The sequence below is a fragment of the Polypterus senegalus genome, chromosome 1 (assembly GCF_016835505.1).
Source record: "Polypterus senegalus isolate Bchr_013 chromosome 1, ASM1683550v1, whole genome shotgun sequence".
NCBI lineage: Eukaryota > Metazoa > Chordata > Cladistia > Polypteriformes > Polypteridae > Polypterus > Polypterus senegalus.
Window position 1 is genome coordinate 144148658 of NC_053154.1, and position 18069 is coordinate 144166726.

An 18069-nucleotide genomic window follows, 5' to 3' on the forward strand; every position below is an offset into this window, starting at 1 on the left:
CCCAACTGATAATGCTCTGGTTCTCTCATGTTCTGTCAGTTTTGCAATCTGCATATTTTGCTATGTGACAGACCTTTTGTTTGTGCAGCCGCATTCTGTCAATAGAAAACAGGTTGGAAAAATATTCCAGACATCATCTCTGAGAACACTATACTTCTTGTTGGGCTTGTATACACTTTGGATGCTGAAACACTTGATGATGCTGTATATAGGGCATCACTGAGTGAACTGTACATGTTTGTTTAAATGTAAGAAAATGTGCATGTATATACCATATTTTTATAGAGTCTTAACAATAAAATTTAGGTCCACATTCCAGACAAATAGATAAAGAAAAGTATTATATGATAGATAGATAGATAGATAGATAGATAGAGCCCAAAGGGGAATTTTAGCTTTTTACAGAAGCTTGCCAAATATTCTCAAAAACAAGAACACAAACACTTAAATGCACACAAGTACTATAACATGAAGAAAATGTCTGGATTGGTTACACATGAGAGAGCCGTCACAATGAGGCATTATAAAGGTGTGTTACCATTTGCAAGCATTCAAATTAACCAGTATTTTGATTGCTTTTGTGAACAAAACAACAATAAGAGTTCCAAAGTACAGTACTGTATTGATCCAGTTAACCAAGTTATATCTGGTCAACACACAATTGTATAAATGGACTCAAGAAGGTTTCAGTCAAAAAACAAATTTTAATTAACAATCTTTATTCTATATTGAATCTGTTATCAAGTAGTTTGCAAAGCAAATCACCAGTGTTTCTACTCAGGAGGCACAAGCTCATTTATAGGCCTAACATCTGCAGTGTCACCATGAATCCACAATATTTTCCAATAGCTTATCATTTTTATTTTTAACGTGCCCTCCAGGGTGAATATCACCTAAAATATCTTCCATGAGCCATACTCCATAACCTGCAATGATTTGCATTTGTAGAACTCTAGCCCTATCATGTTACAAAGTAGGTGAATGGTGGAATTTAAGCCTGAAACATTTTTTGATTCAGTTGCAATTCCTTTTCTTGTTCGAATCGTCTATCTTTTCAATAGCATTGAGAATAACAATGTAATCTTGTTTATGGTGTAAATTTACTTATGATTCATTGTTTACCTCAAACGTTTCCCACATTGGAATCAGTATTAGTCAACCAGGGCTGAGTCAGAAGGGTGCAGCCATCAAAAGCTATTAACGTGTGTAGGTAAGCGTTTCTAAACTGTACGTGTGCTTTTTGATTTTGCTAAGCTCTAAACTTTTCTCCACTAGGTGTCACATATTCAGTGGATGTACGGGGACAACACCATGATGGAAATGATTGAAAAGAAGCGGTGTCTGTGTAAGGAGATCAAGGAGAGGCAGAAACCTGACAAAGGCCTTTGCAAACAAGAAAGCATGCCCATTCTGCCAAGCTGGAAAAAGAACAATGGGACTAAGAAATACAGTCCCCCTCCTTATTCGACGCAAACTACTGTGTTTTGGGACACAGCCATATGACAATGTCCTGAGTGAAAAGGACAATAACCTTTGGCAATTAACCTTTGAACTACACAGGTAGATCAAAGGTTGTCTTTATAGGGAGACATTTGGGCCTGAAGAGGCTGTTATCTGACTGCCCATCTGGGCCATATGGAAAATGATTGATCGGGTGTCCAAATGTAGCAATTGTATATCTGAGGGTGCAAAATTATCATGTTTTCTTATTACGGTTTATATTGCATATTTTTCTATTTGAATAAATGTCTTAATATGAAAATTTGCTTAGTATTGTTAGATATTTTGTATGCAGAATACATAGATATAGAGTGATTCAATATGGTTTTGTTATAAACTCTTTTAGCTGTATTTTATGTTTCAATGGGTCATCATCATTGCCATCCCAGCACCACCGTTGTCATGGTCATTTGCTCATTCCATAAAAGTGAGTCTCTCTATTGAAATAGTAAAATCAACAAGTCATGTCACTTTTTTTATTACGCTCAAATGTCAATTTGCTACAGTGATATGAAAAAAGGAACTATTTTAATGAGCATATATTTTGAAATGTGTTGAAAATCTTATTTTAAAATTTATAATCTTTGAAACAGCTTGCTTTTTACTAAGACAAATCAGCCCCAATTGTGGGAAATGTATAGTTTTTATTGAGTGCGGTTGTCCAACTCTCCGATGTTATGTGCTCTGGCATTTACTCATTTACAAACTAGTGCAATTACCTTGAAAATCAAATTATCAAACAAGAAGAGGCCATGCCACCTCCACCCTAACATTGGGTGGCTCAGGTGTCTCAAGCAAATTTTCTTTTTTTTCGCTCCAGGATCTTCCTTAGTAAGCAACAACATCAATGCATATTGAGTGAACCTGAAAATCAGCATTAGCTTGCAGTGTCTTGCCTCATCTATCCATGCTTGCCTGTGCCAAGGAGCGAGAAGGACTGGGTCTTTCTTTTAGTTGCCTCTGGAAGGGAAAGGGCATTTTGTTCTTGACGTGTTTCTCATATACTTTTGACTACTTTGCTTGTTTGATCAAAAGCAGAGGTTTCTCGGTTTTGCTACCATGTGTCCATGAACGTTTCCTAACACGTTTCACAAGCCTTGGTGTATCATCATCAAGACCTTCTAATGCCATTTATGTTGCCTCATTGTTAGGGTAAATTTGCAAACAAACTCAAACTTGATGGCAATTAATGAGCAAGTGAAATGTAAAGCATCCCGATGCATGGGGTATACCTCTCCTTCCCAGGTAGATCTTCCCTATGAGCAAAATTTGTTGATTACTTTGGTCATCTGTGATACCACTGACATCTGTATGAACCTAAAGAGTACAGTTATGGTGCTTTCTTCTGTTAAAGGCACAATTCTTCTCAAAGCCCCCATTAGTTATAACTTTTGATCCTGGAAGTTATGCAGGTAAACCTCAATGTTAGCTTCACAGTAGTTGGACCCTTGTCTGGCACTTTCAGGTTGGAGCCCCACATCTGTCATTGTTTTATACTCTTAATATGTTGGCTCAAAAAGCGCACAGGTGTATTTATTGTATTGTAAAAACAGAAAGTTGTGCTGTGCACAACAAAATTACAACAATGTGGAGATTGACGGGTGCACTATATTTAAGTCTTCAGTAAATGAGTTCATAAATCTACAAAAGGCTGTAATGATTTACTGACTGTCGACAAGTCGTGTCACTAACCAATGCTTTTCTTTGAATTTCTGGCTGCAGTCAATTTTTCTTTTTTCTATAACACTCTGACATAAATATTAAAACTAACAAAGAGACTGTGGACACTGTAATTTCTTGAATCTCGGAGGAAAAAAATTGCCAAAAAAAAATGAATTTCACAGCTATCATGAAATGTTTCATGTGAGCATTCCTGACACTGTGGTACCCACTGATCTCCTCATGAAAATTATTGTCTTGTACTAGTCTAAGCTACAAGATGTTCATGTTTGTGGAGTGTCCTGAATTTTTTCTCTGCCTTTCAAGTTCTGAAGCTAGCATTGTCTTAAATGTTAGGCAGTTTTTTCAAGCCACCAATGCTACCTTCCCCATTTCATGAGCAGTATAACAAAGATATTGTATGTGCACCAGTTAAAACTAATATTGTGGCTCAGTTACTTTTCAGTTTTGCTTTGTATGTTGTGTAGATTGAAATTACAAGGCAGGGCACAAAAAAAAATCCACATCTTAAAACTGTAGCCCACAGTCTGAGAGCTTTAAGCAAATGGAAACAGGGTTTTTTTTCTGATTTTATTTTATTCATAAAAACACTCCTAAATATTGGAGGTAGACAAAATATCGATGTTGCTTATAAGTGTGTGAACTGATAGGTAAACTGAATAATGCATGACTGCTTTTTCTCCTCAGCAGAAAGTAATTTCATATTCTGGAGGAGGTCTTTTTATAAAAAAAGATAAGACTTGAGTCTGCTTTGTCATTGTAAAGCTCTGCTCACAATGGACACCCATCTAAAACTTGTTGTCTTGTTGCCTTGAGGAGACCATGGTTCACTGTGACTTTATCAAGCCAGTCACTTTGGAGAAAAACAACAAAAGACTAGCATTAAGGTTGGTTGCCTGTATCACTGTAAGGTTACATTATTAGGATTAAATCTAACTCTTTTTTTTACCTTTACTCTAACAGCTGTGCTGTTTATTTTATAGCTTAAAGCTGAAAATAATCAAACTAACAAGAAAATCGCTCATTAATTGACTGATACAGCCAACTTAGTAACCTGGTTACTGTACTACCAAAAATATTGCAAATCATAACAATGTGTGCAATTGTTAAATTAAAGCTTTGACAAGCAGCCTCTTATTAAACAGAACAATTCCTGCCTAATTTGTGTTTCCGAGTTTAGTATACAATATCCACGGTTACAAAATGATTGTTTAGCATTCACTCTTCTGTTTCTCAGAGTAATGAGTTTTAATATAATAGTGTAAAATTTATTTTGTGTAAAGTGCACTGTGAATTATAAGAAAAAGCACAGTAATGTCACTTTTTGTCTTTATTGCACTGAAAGTGTTTCCTTTTTTTAAATTTCTAAACATGTTGAAAAGTATGCTTAATTGTACCACTGTTTTCTTTTGAGAATTTACAGATTACTATGAGAGAAATAAATACCTATTTGCTTTTTATTGGTATGAAGTGCAAAATCATTTTAGACTCTTGTGTGCCAGATCTGACAGCCAGCAAGAAACGGATGACTTCTTGTTCTGTTTACAGTTTACCTAAAGAATTGTCCTAAATTTAGGACTGGATCAATCATCAGGGCATTCTGGGTGCACACCCAGGGGCACATGATGGCATGAAACAATTGAGTCTCCACTCCCTAATATGAACAAATGAGACAAACGGTGAAATGAGTCAAGAGTGAGAAATGCTGCATAGCATTAAACTACTTGCTGTCTGTTTTCTGCATTGTTGAAAGTATGATCAACTCTCTGTGAAGGAGGCCTGTGGGGGGTCTTAATCTGGGCCTGCTTAAAATAGATTACATATCAGGAGGAAATCACAATAGCACTAGTTACCACTTAATATATTTATCACCAGTGTCCATGGCCACTAAAATTAAAAATAGGAAAATTAAAAGCATTCAAAACATAAACTAGAAAGCACTTCTTCTCACACAGGTAAGAAAGAACTATCAAATCATGTGTAGTGTTGATAAAAATGACTTAGGAACGCTTTGTAATGATTTCCGTTTTTTTGGCTGGCACCTCTTGACTCACCTGTATGAAATAAAAAACCCCACATAGGATATACCGTTCAACTCATCTTGATGTTTAGTTACACAAGACATCATACTTTTTTGGATTCCTCCCTACTTTTGAACCTGAAAAAAATTGTAGGCCATTATTGGACCATATTAGGTGCTGAAAAATTAAACACTTATGATAAACAGTAAACCAATAGGTGTCATCAGCAAAAATGATCATCAGTAAGACTTGAAATTATGCATGCCACATCAACCAACCCGAGGAGTTACCCCTAATGGGATACAAGGGGTTAAATTTACTCCTTTACATAAAAAATCCTGAAAAATAGGAATTGGTAATATAGGCATGATATAGGCATGAGTGTTGCTGATCACCAATATGGTAACATTTTTCATATTTTATTCTTTACTGGTGGTCTTAGCCCCTTAAGGGACACTCCTATAAGGTCAAAGATGACTAATTCACACATAAGTATGTGAGGTATTGTTTTAGACTATTTCAAGGTCAGTGATTATAAATATAATGCTATTTTTGATTTTTGATCCTTTGCTAGGGATCTAGTCCCCTATGAACCTCTATCAGAGGGTGAAAAATCATAAATTTCTATTGCAGTCAAGACTGTTTAGACTTTTAACATTTAAATTGAAGCACATATTTTTAATATTTCAAATATCTGATGAAACTATTCTTGTTTTTTTATATACTTCTGACTCATGTATTAAATAATTGCATTTCTTATGAACACCCTGAATTAGGGTGGATTATTCTAATTCATACTTTTTACATGGAGATAACCCTGATCAGTAACATCTGGAAGGGATACAAGAACAATTTAGCTGTTAGCTAAGCAGGACAGAGTGGTAGACTGAACTTAATCCCTTCTTTTGTAAAAATTTGGAAATCCTTTAATAATGAAGGCTTTAATTAAATGAAGATGGAATGAGCACATGCCAGTAAATACCACCTAAACACGCTACATGACTACTTTAAATGTGCCTCAGCCTGTCTGATTCCTCATCTTTGGTGTCATCTTTCACACACATTTACCTTAGTGTGATTTGCTGGTCCACTTTTCTAAAGATGGCCCATTTAATGGATTTCCAAAGTTCACATACTGTGTGAAAGATTGGGTTGGCAGGGTATTCTATTCTATTACTTAATAAATACACAACTATCAATTGGCAAAGGATTTCCAGTTTGCTTTTCTAGTTATACTGTGTGCCTTCAGGTCATTGGAATTTTAGTCATATACTACTGCTTTACAGTTAAAGATGATTACATAACAATTTAATCTGACTCAAATAGATAATATTCATGTCATTCTAAGTCTGTACAATTTCTCAGCATTTTCAGAATTCATTATCCTTGTAAGACCCTCTTGTTTGTGAAAACTCTCAAGCGAGTCGTTGCTTAAAATTTGACTTATGATGGTTCACTCTCCATAATGTGATTGCCTTCCATATGGCTGTTGTGATTTTTGAAGGCTTTACTCATACTCTGAAACTGTACAACAGCATTTTGACTCATACTCCGACTTCTCAAACTTAACATTAGGCAGTGGATTCCCAGAGTCTTGACATAAAAAGTTATTTTGTCAGATTTGAGTATCTTTCCTTCACATACGACCTTGACAAACAAAGCTACCAATAAATTCCCGAGATATTCTGAATGTGTTGCAGGTTGATTAGCACATGCTAGTAAGAATTTCACTGTACGTTGTACGTGTGACAAAATGAACCTCTGCGTGTAAGCCACTAATGTTTCTGGGCTGTTCTGTCTTGTTCCAAACAAATATCTAAAATTAGTCTACAATAGTCACTTCCGGTATCCATTTGATCATTTGAGAAGAAAAATAAATAACAATGTTACAAAGCTAGAGTTACTTCTCAAGACAATTCCACCTGATAAAAGTGCCTCCCTCCTTTCTCTAGGGATATTACACATCTGATTCCCAATTACTCACATAAGAGCTAGAGTCTGGTATAATTCTCCACCCCATCCCTTAGCTCCAAACTGCCATCTGCTACAATCTAGTAATAGGCATTTACATCTGCTCATGGCCATAGATGCTGCTCCTACTCTGTTGGCCTTTTCTTACAACATGGTTTCCATTGTGCCTTCTGTTATTGACTGGCCAGTAGGTTGGTTCCTTAAGCTTTGTGATAAAAATGTGTGTTAATTGTTCATATATTTTCTTACAACATTAAAATAACAAAATAAATTGTCAAATATGTATTCATTTTTATGGTTAGATGGTCATAATTTGGTCACTAGTTCATCAATGCTGTAGAAGATCATTAAATCAGAACTGTCACAATTTTGAATGAAACTTCAGTGGGTATAGATTAACAATGTAGACTAGCACATAGTCAGACATAAATAAAATTCTTCTGCCCCAAAGAACTTTAGTCCTTATATTGTTATGTAATCTCATACAGTATAATAAATCTAGACAAAGGAGAATTTAGGACTTACGTAAGTCTGTCTTTAATGATACATGCTTTCCAAACTGTCCGCTCTCCATATGGTTCTTTGCAGTAGGCACACCTACCTAACAGTGAAATGGTCCTCTAGAATAATCTGAAATCATCAGGCATTGGCTCAAGAAGACTTCAAAGGTATGGCAATCCCATGTTGACTTCACTATGTCTCTTAGTAGTTGCAGATTAATGCCTGATAAATATTTGCTCGAAACATTTCACTCTGTTTCATGTAAAAGATGCTTGACTGGCCTGAGAACTGAAGACTGAGGGGGCTGTAAGCTGAGATCACTCTTATGTTCCAGGAATCATTTGATCACATTTCTAGATTTCTGACTGAAAGCAGCCATTTGCAGAAAAGAAGACTAACAACTTAAAAAGATGTATCTGATGGACATGGAAGAAAATTATTTCTTAGGCATTTTAATGTTGTTCTGATCTCCGGTTTCTGCTTTTGTTATCTCCCTTTGCATACAACTGTGTATAGAATTTCTAGTTTTTTTAGAAATGTCAAAAATATATCCAAAAATACCATCACCAGAACACCAGTTTAAAATTATACATGGACTTTATCCAAACCTCCACATGGTCCTCTTAGTGGTTTTTTCACCTATCCTGCTTGGTTACCTCCATTCCTCAAATACCCTTAGTACTTTTTTCCACATATTTTGTCCCTATACACCCAGTTGGTTCTATATGGTCCTATTTGGTCAAATCTCTTTCTCCATTCCATTCATGTTACCCTACTTTTGACTTCTCCACTCTCCTCCTCTTTGTGCTCCAGTGGAGGGCATTTGCTTTGGCTACTATTACTGTAGAACTATAGCTGACATTGCACTGGAGATGCCCTGACTCTGTCTTGTTGGTCCACTGGAAGTCATTGTTTTTTAAACCAGCACTCTTGAAACTCTGTTCTGCCAGATGTCAAAACTGAAAGTTAATGCTGGCAGTGTAATGACTTAAGATTTGTTTTCATGGTACTTAAAATGGCTTCTTTAGTATGATCACAACTATTGTTTTACTTACAATGTGTTTTAAATTAAATATGGTAACTCTATATAAGCAAGAAAAATATGTTTTTTAAATATTGACAATGAGAAAAAAGTGACAATCATCAAAATATCCCTAATTAAAGAAAAGTAAAAAAGCACTGCAGTCCCACGACCAGCCAGAAAATGGAGGAGACTGGAAAACAGTAAAGAGAGAAAAATGACAGGGTAGCCACTGTGTAGAGCCATCTCCGGATTGTAAGACTGAACGAGCTGTTGATTTGTGATACAGAGAGTTTCAAGAGTGCTGGCTTAAAAAACGACGACTTCCAGTGGACCAACAAGACAGATTCAGGGCATTTCCAGTGCAATGTCAGCGATAGTCCTACAGCAATAGTAGCTAAAGCAAACATCTTCCACTGGAGCACAAAGAGGAGTAGAGTGGAGAAGTCAAAAGTAGGGTAACATAAATGGAATGGAGAAAGAGATTTGACCAAACAGGACCATATAGAACCAACTGGGTTTATAGGGACAAAATATGTGGAAAAAAGCGCTAAGGGTATTTGAGGAATGGAGGTAACCAAGCAGGGTAGGTGAAAAAACCACTAAGAGGACCATGTGGAGGTTTGGATAAAGTCCATGTATAACCTTATATCTGTCAAATTACCTATCCATCCATCCATTATCCAACCTGCTATATCCTAACTACAGGGTCACGGGGGTCTGCCGGGGTCTAGCCAACACAGGGCGCAAGGCAGGCGCCATCCCACCACAGGACGCGCACACACACGCCCAGAGTTATTTTTTACCTTACTTTACTAATCATAAACCATCTGAAGTCAAACTGACTTTGCCAAAACAAAATGGCAAATTGAATTGCATTTTGCTTCCAGTGAAACTTGTGCCATTAACAGAAAACGAAGGGTGTGTAGCTCCTGTCTAGAAGCATTTGAATGGATTTTTTTCCACATACATTAAATAAAGTTCTCTAGTGAAAGAAAAAAATCAGCAGATTCATTTCCTCTTACGTGCAGACATTTTGCTGATTGCCAGAGGTATTCTGGTAGTGTGATACCCACTTTGCCAATTATAGTGGCAAAAAAAAAAAAAGTTAAAACTCCACAGCACTTGGAGAATATTCATCCTAAACCTCTTCTTCAGGAACCAAGAAACTGCAAAAGCTGGCTTCTAGGTAACTGATTTGCTGTCTAGTGAGTATTTCCTGTGGAGAAAACACAGTAATGTCCATAATTATGCATTTTATTCTGTCTTCATGTGAAAAATATGCAGGAGGTCAAATAAAAAAAAGTGTTCCTCTCTGGTGATAAGAACAAGAGCCATAAATAGGATTGAATTCAATGGGTATGCTATATGATCTTTGAGGTTTGTAGCAGCATCCCAAATCCCAGGCCCAATTGCATAATACCAAATTATGAGTACAAATAACAGTTTTGTTAGTAAAGAACCTCTCAACAGGTTTTTCTTCATGTTACTGAACAGAACAGTCCACAGTTTCTCTTTCCTGTATGTTTCCCTCCTCCTGACTCCACTGGAGATATGGAGTAGTTACTTTTATGTCGGACCTGGAACCTGGAAGTACTTCTTGTGTGATCTCCTTAAACAGGTGATGATGTCTCTCTGCAGCTCCTCCTAGTGTTCCCCAAGTACCCCAAGACCTCATCAGGACTAAATCTCCCAGGTTGCCCTACAAGCTGAATGTTGTCTGTCCATAGAGGACAGTTCCCTTCTGTCCTTTCAATACAGCCAGGCAGCCCATCCATCACTGACCTTTCGTTATAATGGTATCCTGGTAAGAAGCCATTCATATTGTATCTTCTGGGACAGTAACAAATTACTTGCATTTAGCAGCTGTAGAAAAGAATACAAGTACACATATTAAGAATTTAGGGAGTACTATAACAAATTTTTCACCCCCAAATGTCTTTAAAACTTCCAAAAGACTCATTTTAGTGAGTTTTGTGTTTTCATAATTGTGTCACTGCAAAACTAATTATATTGTCTTTTTAGCAAAACTGTATATTATGTGAATTTAAACTTGCCTGTTTTCACTCTTCACTAATCCCTAGAAATACCCAAAATATGTTGCATTCTTGACCTGCAACTCCTCGGTCCTGGGTATGATGTTAACCTACATCCAGCCCTACAAGCAGGTCCTCCAGCTTGCAAGTGTTAGTGGCAGGATTGGGACTCCAGCCATTTGTAAAAACCTCACACTATTCCATTTGAAATAGAGTGGTGCTGAGGTGTCAACCACTGCACGACTGCACTGTCCTAATTTGAAATCCTGAGGTGGTTCGTCGTGTGATGGATGCGGCAACACACAGAATCAAGAATTGAGCTGTCATTAATAAATGAGGATGTTTCCTAAACAGCTTTTGTTAAAGAACATTGATAAGGTGAAAGTAAATACATACACGGGTTGTGCAAACCAAGACAGACTGCCTCATGTTTCATCTCTAAAATAATAAAACATACTGTACTTTTTTCGGTCCTAAAGAATTAAAAGAACATTAAACAGATCGTGTTGTTATCTCCAAGCATTTTCATCCTTCTTCCTTTTCATAAGTTGGTTTATGTTGTCCAGGACATGACATACATTATAGGCACTTAATAATTTATTAAATGAATGAGTAACTGTAAAAGATTAGCACCTTTTCCAGGCCAAGATATCTCATTTCATACTTTAGAAGAGTTCTGGATGGACTATAGAAGGACTGAAGGAAGGATTCAGAATTTGTGCAAAATAACAAAAAGAAAGAGTAGTTTGAGAGATGCTATAATACATGAATTGTAAATGCTATTTTAACCTTATTTCTGGCTAATATTTTTGAAAGAAGTGCTCCAATTGTAGACACCGCCTTATTTATTTTTTCTTTTAAATAAACCTGCCATTAGTGTAAAAACTGCATTAAATAGACAAATCTTGATTATTAACAGTATTAAGAGAAGAAAGGCAAGCAACAAAGAAATAAAGAAGCAGCTTTCCTGCCTGGATGATGTACTTTGAAAGAGCAGGGATGCATTAAAAGTGAATGTCAGTTATTACCATAGCTCTTCTATTCCCACTTTAAATTTGTAGCCATGCTGGGGCTCATAAAAGTAAGAATGGGAGAAACAAAGGTTTTTGTGTAATATTTAATTCTTTGATAACAAAGCAGCTCATGAGAAGGAGATGTGGTGTACTAATGAGGTACTTAAAGGCTGCAATTAGATATGCTTTGCTTTAATATCACCCAGAGGTGCTTTTAAAAGTGCAGCTCAGCTCATCTTGAAGCAAATGGTCATATGCAGTGTGAAACACAGACTCGGGGCTAGATACAGTATGTCTGTACAAGGTGTTATCTGGAGGCAGCTTACCTAACAAAACAAAATGGAATGTGTGGCTGGGCTCCAGCCTGTTCTCTTTAGGTAGAAAAATACAGCAAAAGACAAATAAAGTGCAGACCTACTTTCGGGCCTCTTTGGATTTTGTCTAAAATCCATGACGAATGTAAAAAATGAACAGAAAGCAATATCAATAACCTGGAAATGAAAGACGAATAACCAAGTGATAAATGGAGCTCACCTTATCATTTAAAGGTGTGCTGTTTTTGCAAAAACAAAAGAAAAAAACAAACTTTCAATCAGTTAAACAATCCTGGTTATGACTCTGTTTGCCGTTTTCATTATTTTTTTGCTGTTGTTTTCTTGACATTACCATTTTGCTTGCTGTTACCATTTTCTTGGTTGTATGGGTACTGCCATACTGTTCATGGCAGCAACTCATTTTCTAGTTAAATGGCTCACAACCGCTGATGTCACCGATCTTCTCCCATTAAAGATGTTGGCGTGCTCAGAGATTGTGAAGATCAAAAATATGTGGGGTTTTGTTTGACTTTTCATTAGTCATTGGTAGCTAATATCACCAGACTGATCTATTTTGGCCGCTTAATGCAATCCAGTTTATAAGAACAGACAGTGGTGTTATGTATATCCAGTGGAATAAGGATAAGAGGCTGGCAAAGAACACGCTGGATTAACACCGTCAAGACTGGCACTGGAATGAATATGAAAGTTCAGAAAGAAGCCATAAAAGGTCAGAAGCTTCGAGGGAGCTGCACCATAAAGTTTCCAAATGTTGGCCATGACTGAATGGATAATAAAGTTAAGTCATACATTCATTTTCTGACTACAAAATTTGGTTAATGTTTCTGATTCGGTTTACTAGTTCTATTGATTCACTGCTTTGACCTTTGTCTGATTCTCTGATACCTCTTTCAAACAACACTTGTTGTCTGCTGGCCAACTCCGCATTAAAGGAATATTCAATCCAAAAATGTTAATCTCATGTGTGACGATGCGGGTTTGCTCCAGGCTCCCATCCGACTTACGGGAGCTCTTGAACCCTACACCATTGGTAATGTCACCGAGATGAACTGACAAATGAGGACAATTCTCTAATGAAGCCAGGGGTTTATTTCCAAAAGTGCCAATGTGCTTTTATTTCAAAACCAACAAAACAGTGTCCATAGTGCAGTGCTTCAAAAACAGTACATAAATAATCCATTAAACAAGTGTTCAGTGGGGATAAAAATTATTATCAATAAATATATCCATTAACATCCAAGGTTAAAAATGCAGTCTCTCTTATTATGATCTCAGGCCACCTTCGTGTCTCATTCTCCCCGGCTCACCCATTGCTTCCGCAGCCGGCGGAGACCGAAAAGCAACAAGCTCCTTTGGGCTAACCTCCGTCTTGGCTTCCTTATGGACATCACTGCCAGACCGTCTGAGGTTGGCTCTCCTCCCTTCATCCTTCGCGCTCACGTAGACGCTCCTCAGATCCCTCAGGAGGACACATACCTTGCTCATCCCACTCCAACAGAACTTTCAGTGGGGTGAACTAGCCACTAGAGCGCCACAAACAAACGCTCCTTTGCGGGACCCCAGCTCGTACTGTCTCCTCCTTACAGGTTACCAGATCATAGCTGCTAAGATGGCTGTTTCACGTCCTTTAACCTCCTTTTTTTCTTCATCTCAATCGAGCTATCTCTCCATCCCCCTTTTTTGCCATCGACCCGTATGTATACTGTGGAATGGGCCCCGGACACAGACAGGTAGACATGTTTAAGCACCACCACACGTTTATTTACAACTAGTATTTACAGTACTAAGTGCACACACAAAACCCCCAAGACTCCCCAAAGTCCACGCTTCACACTCAATGCCTTTAGTCTTCAAGCTGCCTCCACTCCTCTTTACCAAGCTCTGTCCTTCTCCTCACCTGACTCCAGCCATTGTATGAAGGGAGGCAGCCCCTTTTATAATCACCCAGACGTGCTCCAGGTGTTTCCCGGCAATCTTCCATTGACACGCCCCAGTGTGGCGGAAGTGCCGGCTGCATCCCCGGAAGCACTCCGGGTGTCCCTGCTCCTCTTCCCCCAAGCACTTCCGGGTGTGGCAGAAGTGCTGAGGTCCAGGGCTCTCCAGGCATTGGGGTGACCACAAGCCCCTACAGGGCTGAGCTTCAATACGCTCTACCCGTGGTCCCCAAAGCAGCCAGGGCGGTCACCCCCTTGTGGTCTGGAGGAGGCGCAAGCCACATGCCACAATACATACCCATGGCAGCGCCTTAATTACACACTGCAGGAAGCTAATGAGGTAATTGAGAACGATTGCACCCACACATGCAGGTGCGACTCGCTCCAACCACCTCATTAACTCCCCGCAGTTGTGCAATCGCACCCACGGAGAATGACATGGCTATACAGACCCGCTATACCACATCATGTTTCTGTGGAGAATGAAAATAAATTTTCTGATAAAATAGCCATCTAGGGTGACCAATGCTGGACAACATGCAAACAATGTCAAAAATGTCCATGTTATTTGTGTTGCATAATCCACATGTTAAATCATCCACTCGTATGCTCACAGCATCCCCAACACATGTTTTTTTGCTAAAGTATTGTTTAATGAACCACCTCTAGAACATGCTGCTGTGAATAAAATGGAGTGCTCACAGGCACAAGCTAGCATTTGAACTGTTGACCTGCGTCCTGTCGTTACATTTGTACTTATTAACTGGAGTACTTCACGATTATCTAGTGACACTCTGTAAACCTGCATGGGTGAACTGATCTCAGATATGCCCAAGACATATTCTCTTCCTGATAATGTTTTTACTCACTTTTCTTTAACTTTTAACCTTTAGTTTTTACATGTCTGCCAGTACAAGCTTTTTGTTGGTATCACATGAAACGCAATGCTAGCAAATGAATAAGATATTACTGGGCTGGACTCTTGAGCAATGAATGATGGGGGCATGGTGTTAATTGAAAAAGCTCAAATGCATTTTCTTGTGGTGTTTTATTAATCAATATTTTAAACAAAATACATGTGTTTGCAATGTTATGAACATTAACCTGGATGACTTGACATGTGGATTATGCAGCATAAGTAATCTGAGATTTTTTTTTTCATGGACATTTTGTTACCATTTTCTGTTGGTCACTTTTGAGACCTATTCTCTCAGAAGATTTCTCTGTTCTTGCAGTTTTCAATGTTTGGAAAACATACAGGATTAAATCACTTAGAGATCTCTACATAGCTAATGTCTTTGCATCCTACGAACAATTATACTCCAAATTTAACTTCCCATTAAGACAATTCTTCCAATACCTTCAAATTAGAAACTTTGCTAAACAAAATCTGCCCAATTTTTCACACATCCCATCTCTTTCTAAATAAATATTGAGGACTCAGACAGAATTTTTGTAATACATAAAACCATTTTAAAGTCCCTTCGTTTTAAAGATCCCAGAGTACAGTGGGAAAAGGATCTTTTACTCAACATTTCAGAAAAGGAATGGAAAGTAGCAATGCACAGAATTCACTGTAGCTCCATATGCGCAAAACACACAATAATTCAACTCTAAATCTTTTATCGAGCACATCTGTCTTGTTTAAAATTGCCCAAAATGTTTCCAGGGCAAGATCCAACCTGCAAACATTGCAATAAAGCTCTAGCCTCATTGGGCCATATGTTTTGGGTGTGCACTAAATTAACATAATTTTAGACCAAAGTCTTTAAATGCCTATCAGACAGCCTTGGTGTTCCAATCTCTCCTAATCCACTAACAGCTGCGTTTGGTGTACTCCCAATGTGGAGAAGAACAAACAAACTGTAATGTAAACTTTACTACACTATTGGCACATAGACTTATCTTGCCCAATTAGAAGAATCCTAACCCACCTCTTTTAAGTCAGTGGGCAACTGATGTTACATACTATTTGAAATCGGAAAAAATCAAATTCTAAAATAGAGGATCTGTTCTTTTTTAAAACTTGGCTGGAACTAATCAGTAACATTTTACAATAAGCACTTAATTTGAAATTGCTTTTGTCAAATTTGACTTGTTTGTATGGAATGTTACATGCTTTTAATAAATTCAATAAAATTAAAAAAAAGAAAGTTTCTCTATTCTGCATGAAAACAAGACATTAAAAATCAACATTATCATTTTGGTGGTGTATTCCTTTCAGCCTAATTTTAACTTATGATACTTAGTGCGGAGAGGACACAAAATCAACCAGAACATTCAAAGAAATTATAGAAAAAACCCAATCTAAATCCATTACATAGTTCTCTCATGAAAAGCCGACAGACATACAAACAGACATTGAACTTTATATATAGCAGCGGTTCTCAAACTTTCATATTTCGCACCCCCTTTTCTACCTGGAATAATTCTGGGCCCCCTGCATAATATAAGACAGATGAGAATAACCCAAGATACAACTAACAAAGGTATGATACTTGTGCAGTGTTGCGGTATCCTATTATTTTTACTTGCATAAGATTTGTATGTGTTCTTCTAACTTCGATGAAATATTGGCAATTTATTTTTTTTAAAGCGCTTTAATAACTGTTAACCTTTAATAACCTTGTGTGGTTTTTGGTAGTAATTCTAATCCCAAAAACAAAGAATAAATTATTATTATTATAAAGAAACGATTTAATATGTTTTCATTTTTAAAAACTCGTAAACAAGGCCACTGATTAAGTCAATCTGCGCGAGACGAACGTATTTTCGTCCGACAGATATTATTACACTGTTAGTTGTTTCATGAAAATAACCCAATACGCAGTAAATTATTTAACTCAATTCGGAAATATTGGCTATGCTGCCAATGTGGTGCAGTCGCGCCACATTATCACCTGATCTACTGTTACCCGAATGTTCACAACAGATACCGATACGTCTATAAAAGCAGTAGCAGTCAGCAGTTAGTCATTAGATCTATGCCTTAGAAATGTTTTATTTTAATTTTATTTGTAATGCATTCGTTGTAATTATATGCTTGCAAATTTAAATTTGAAATAAAAATGTAAAAAATAAATTTTGATGTCTTGTTCATTTATTCGATGCCCCTTGTACAGCTTTAGTGCCCCCCCAGGGGGGCGTGCCCCACAGTTTGAGAACCGCTGATATATAAAGAGATATGAGTTCAGGCAAAAGTCAATAACAGAGGACATCAAAGTATAAAGATGTCAAAATTCTGAGAAGGCAACAAAATATTTCAAAACCTTTCAGGAAAATTGTTAGTTGATTAACTTTTGCTCTTCCTTTCGTCATGTATGTATGTGTATATATGTATGTATGTTAGACATGTATATATACCTGCATATATATATATGTGGATATGTATATATATATATATATGTGTATTTAGATATTTATATACAGTATATGTAGATCTGTATATATATATATATATATATACGTGTGTCTGTGTGTATATATATATATATATGTGTGTGTATGTATGTATGTATGTATGTGTATATATATGTTCATATGTGTATATATGTATATATATGTAGATCTGTATATGTATATGTATATGTATATATATATATAGATATGTGTATGTGTAGATATGTGTATATGTAGATATGTATATATGTATATGTATATATGTTTATATGTGTGTGTGTGTGTGTATATATATATATATATATATATATGACAGCAACACTCATAAACAATTACATTGACAATCATGTTATTAAAATTTTCCTTTTCTTTTTCATAACTTCTTTAACGCACTACTTCTCCGCTGCGAAGCGTGGGTATTTTGCTAGTGTAAATATAAAATAGCAATAGATGAGTCAATGAATTTTGGTGTTTTTTGACAGAATTTTGTCTCTCATTGATCCAACGGAAAGTTGAGGGTGTCCATGCAGCAACATTTTAGGTTTATAATATTGTTACATTTTGAAAAAATAATGAACCATAATATGGGCGTGTGGAGTGTTGTTTCATGCTATTTCATGGTTGCTGATCACAAATATGATAATATTTCTTATTTTGG

General features: G+C 36.9%; 1 protein-coding gene across 1 annotated transcript in view; it reads left to right on the forward strand.

The window, feature by feature from the left end:
- nyap2a (neuronal tyrosine-phosphorylated phosphoinositide-3-kinase adaptor 2a) overlaps positions 1 to 4708 on the forward strand; it is a 167714-nt gene extending 163006 nt beyond the window's left edge. The window contains exon 7 of the mRNA XM_039759683.1: positions 1276 to 4708. Coding sequence (XP_039615617.1) covers positions 1276 to 1503 — 228 coding nt within the window. The 3' untranslated portion in view covers positions 1504 to 4708. The remainder of the gene's footprint in view (positions 1 to 1275) is intronic.
- Positions 4709 to 18069: the final 13361 nt, after the last annotated feature.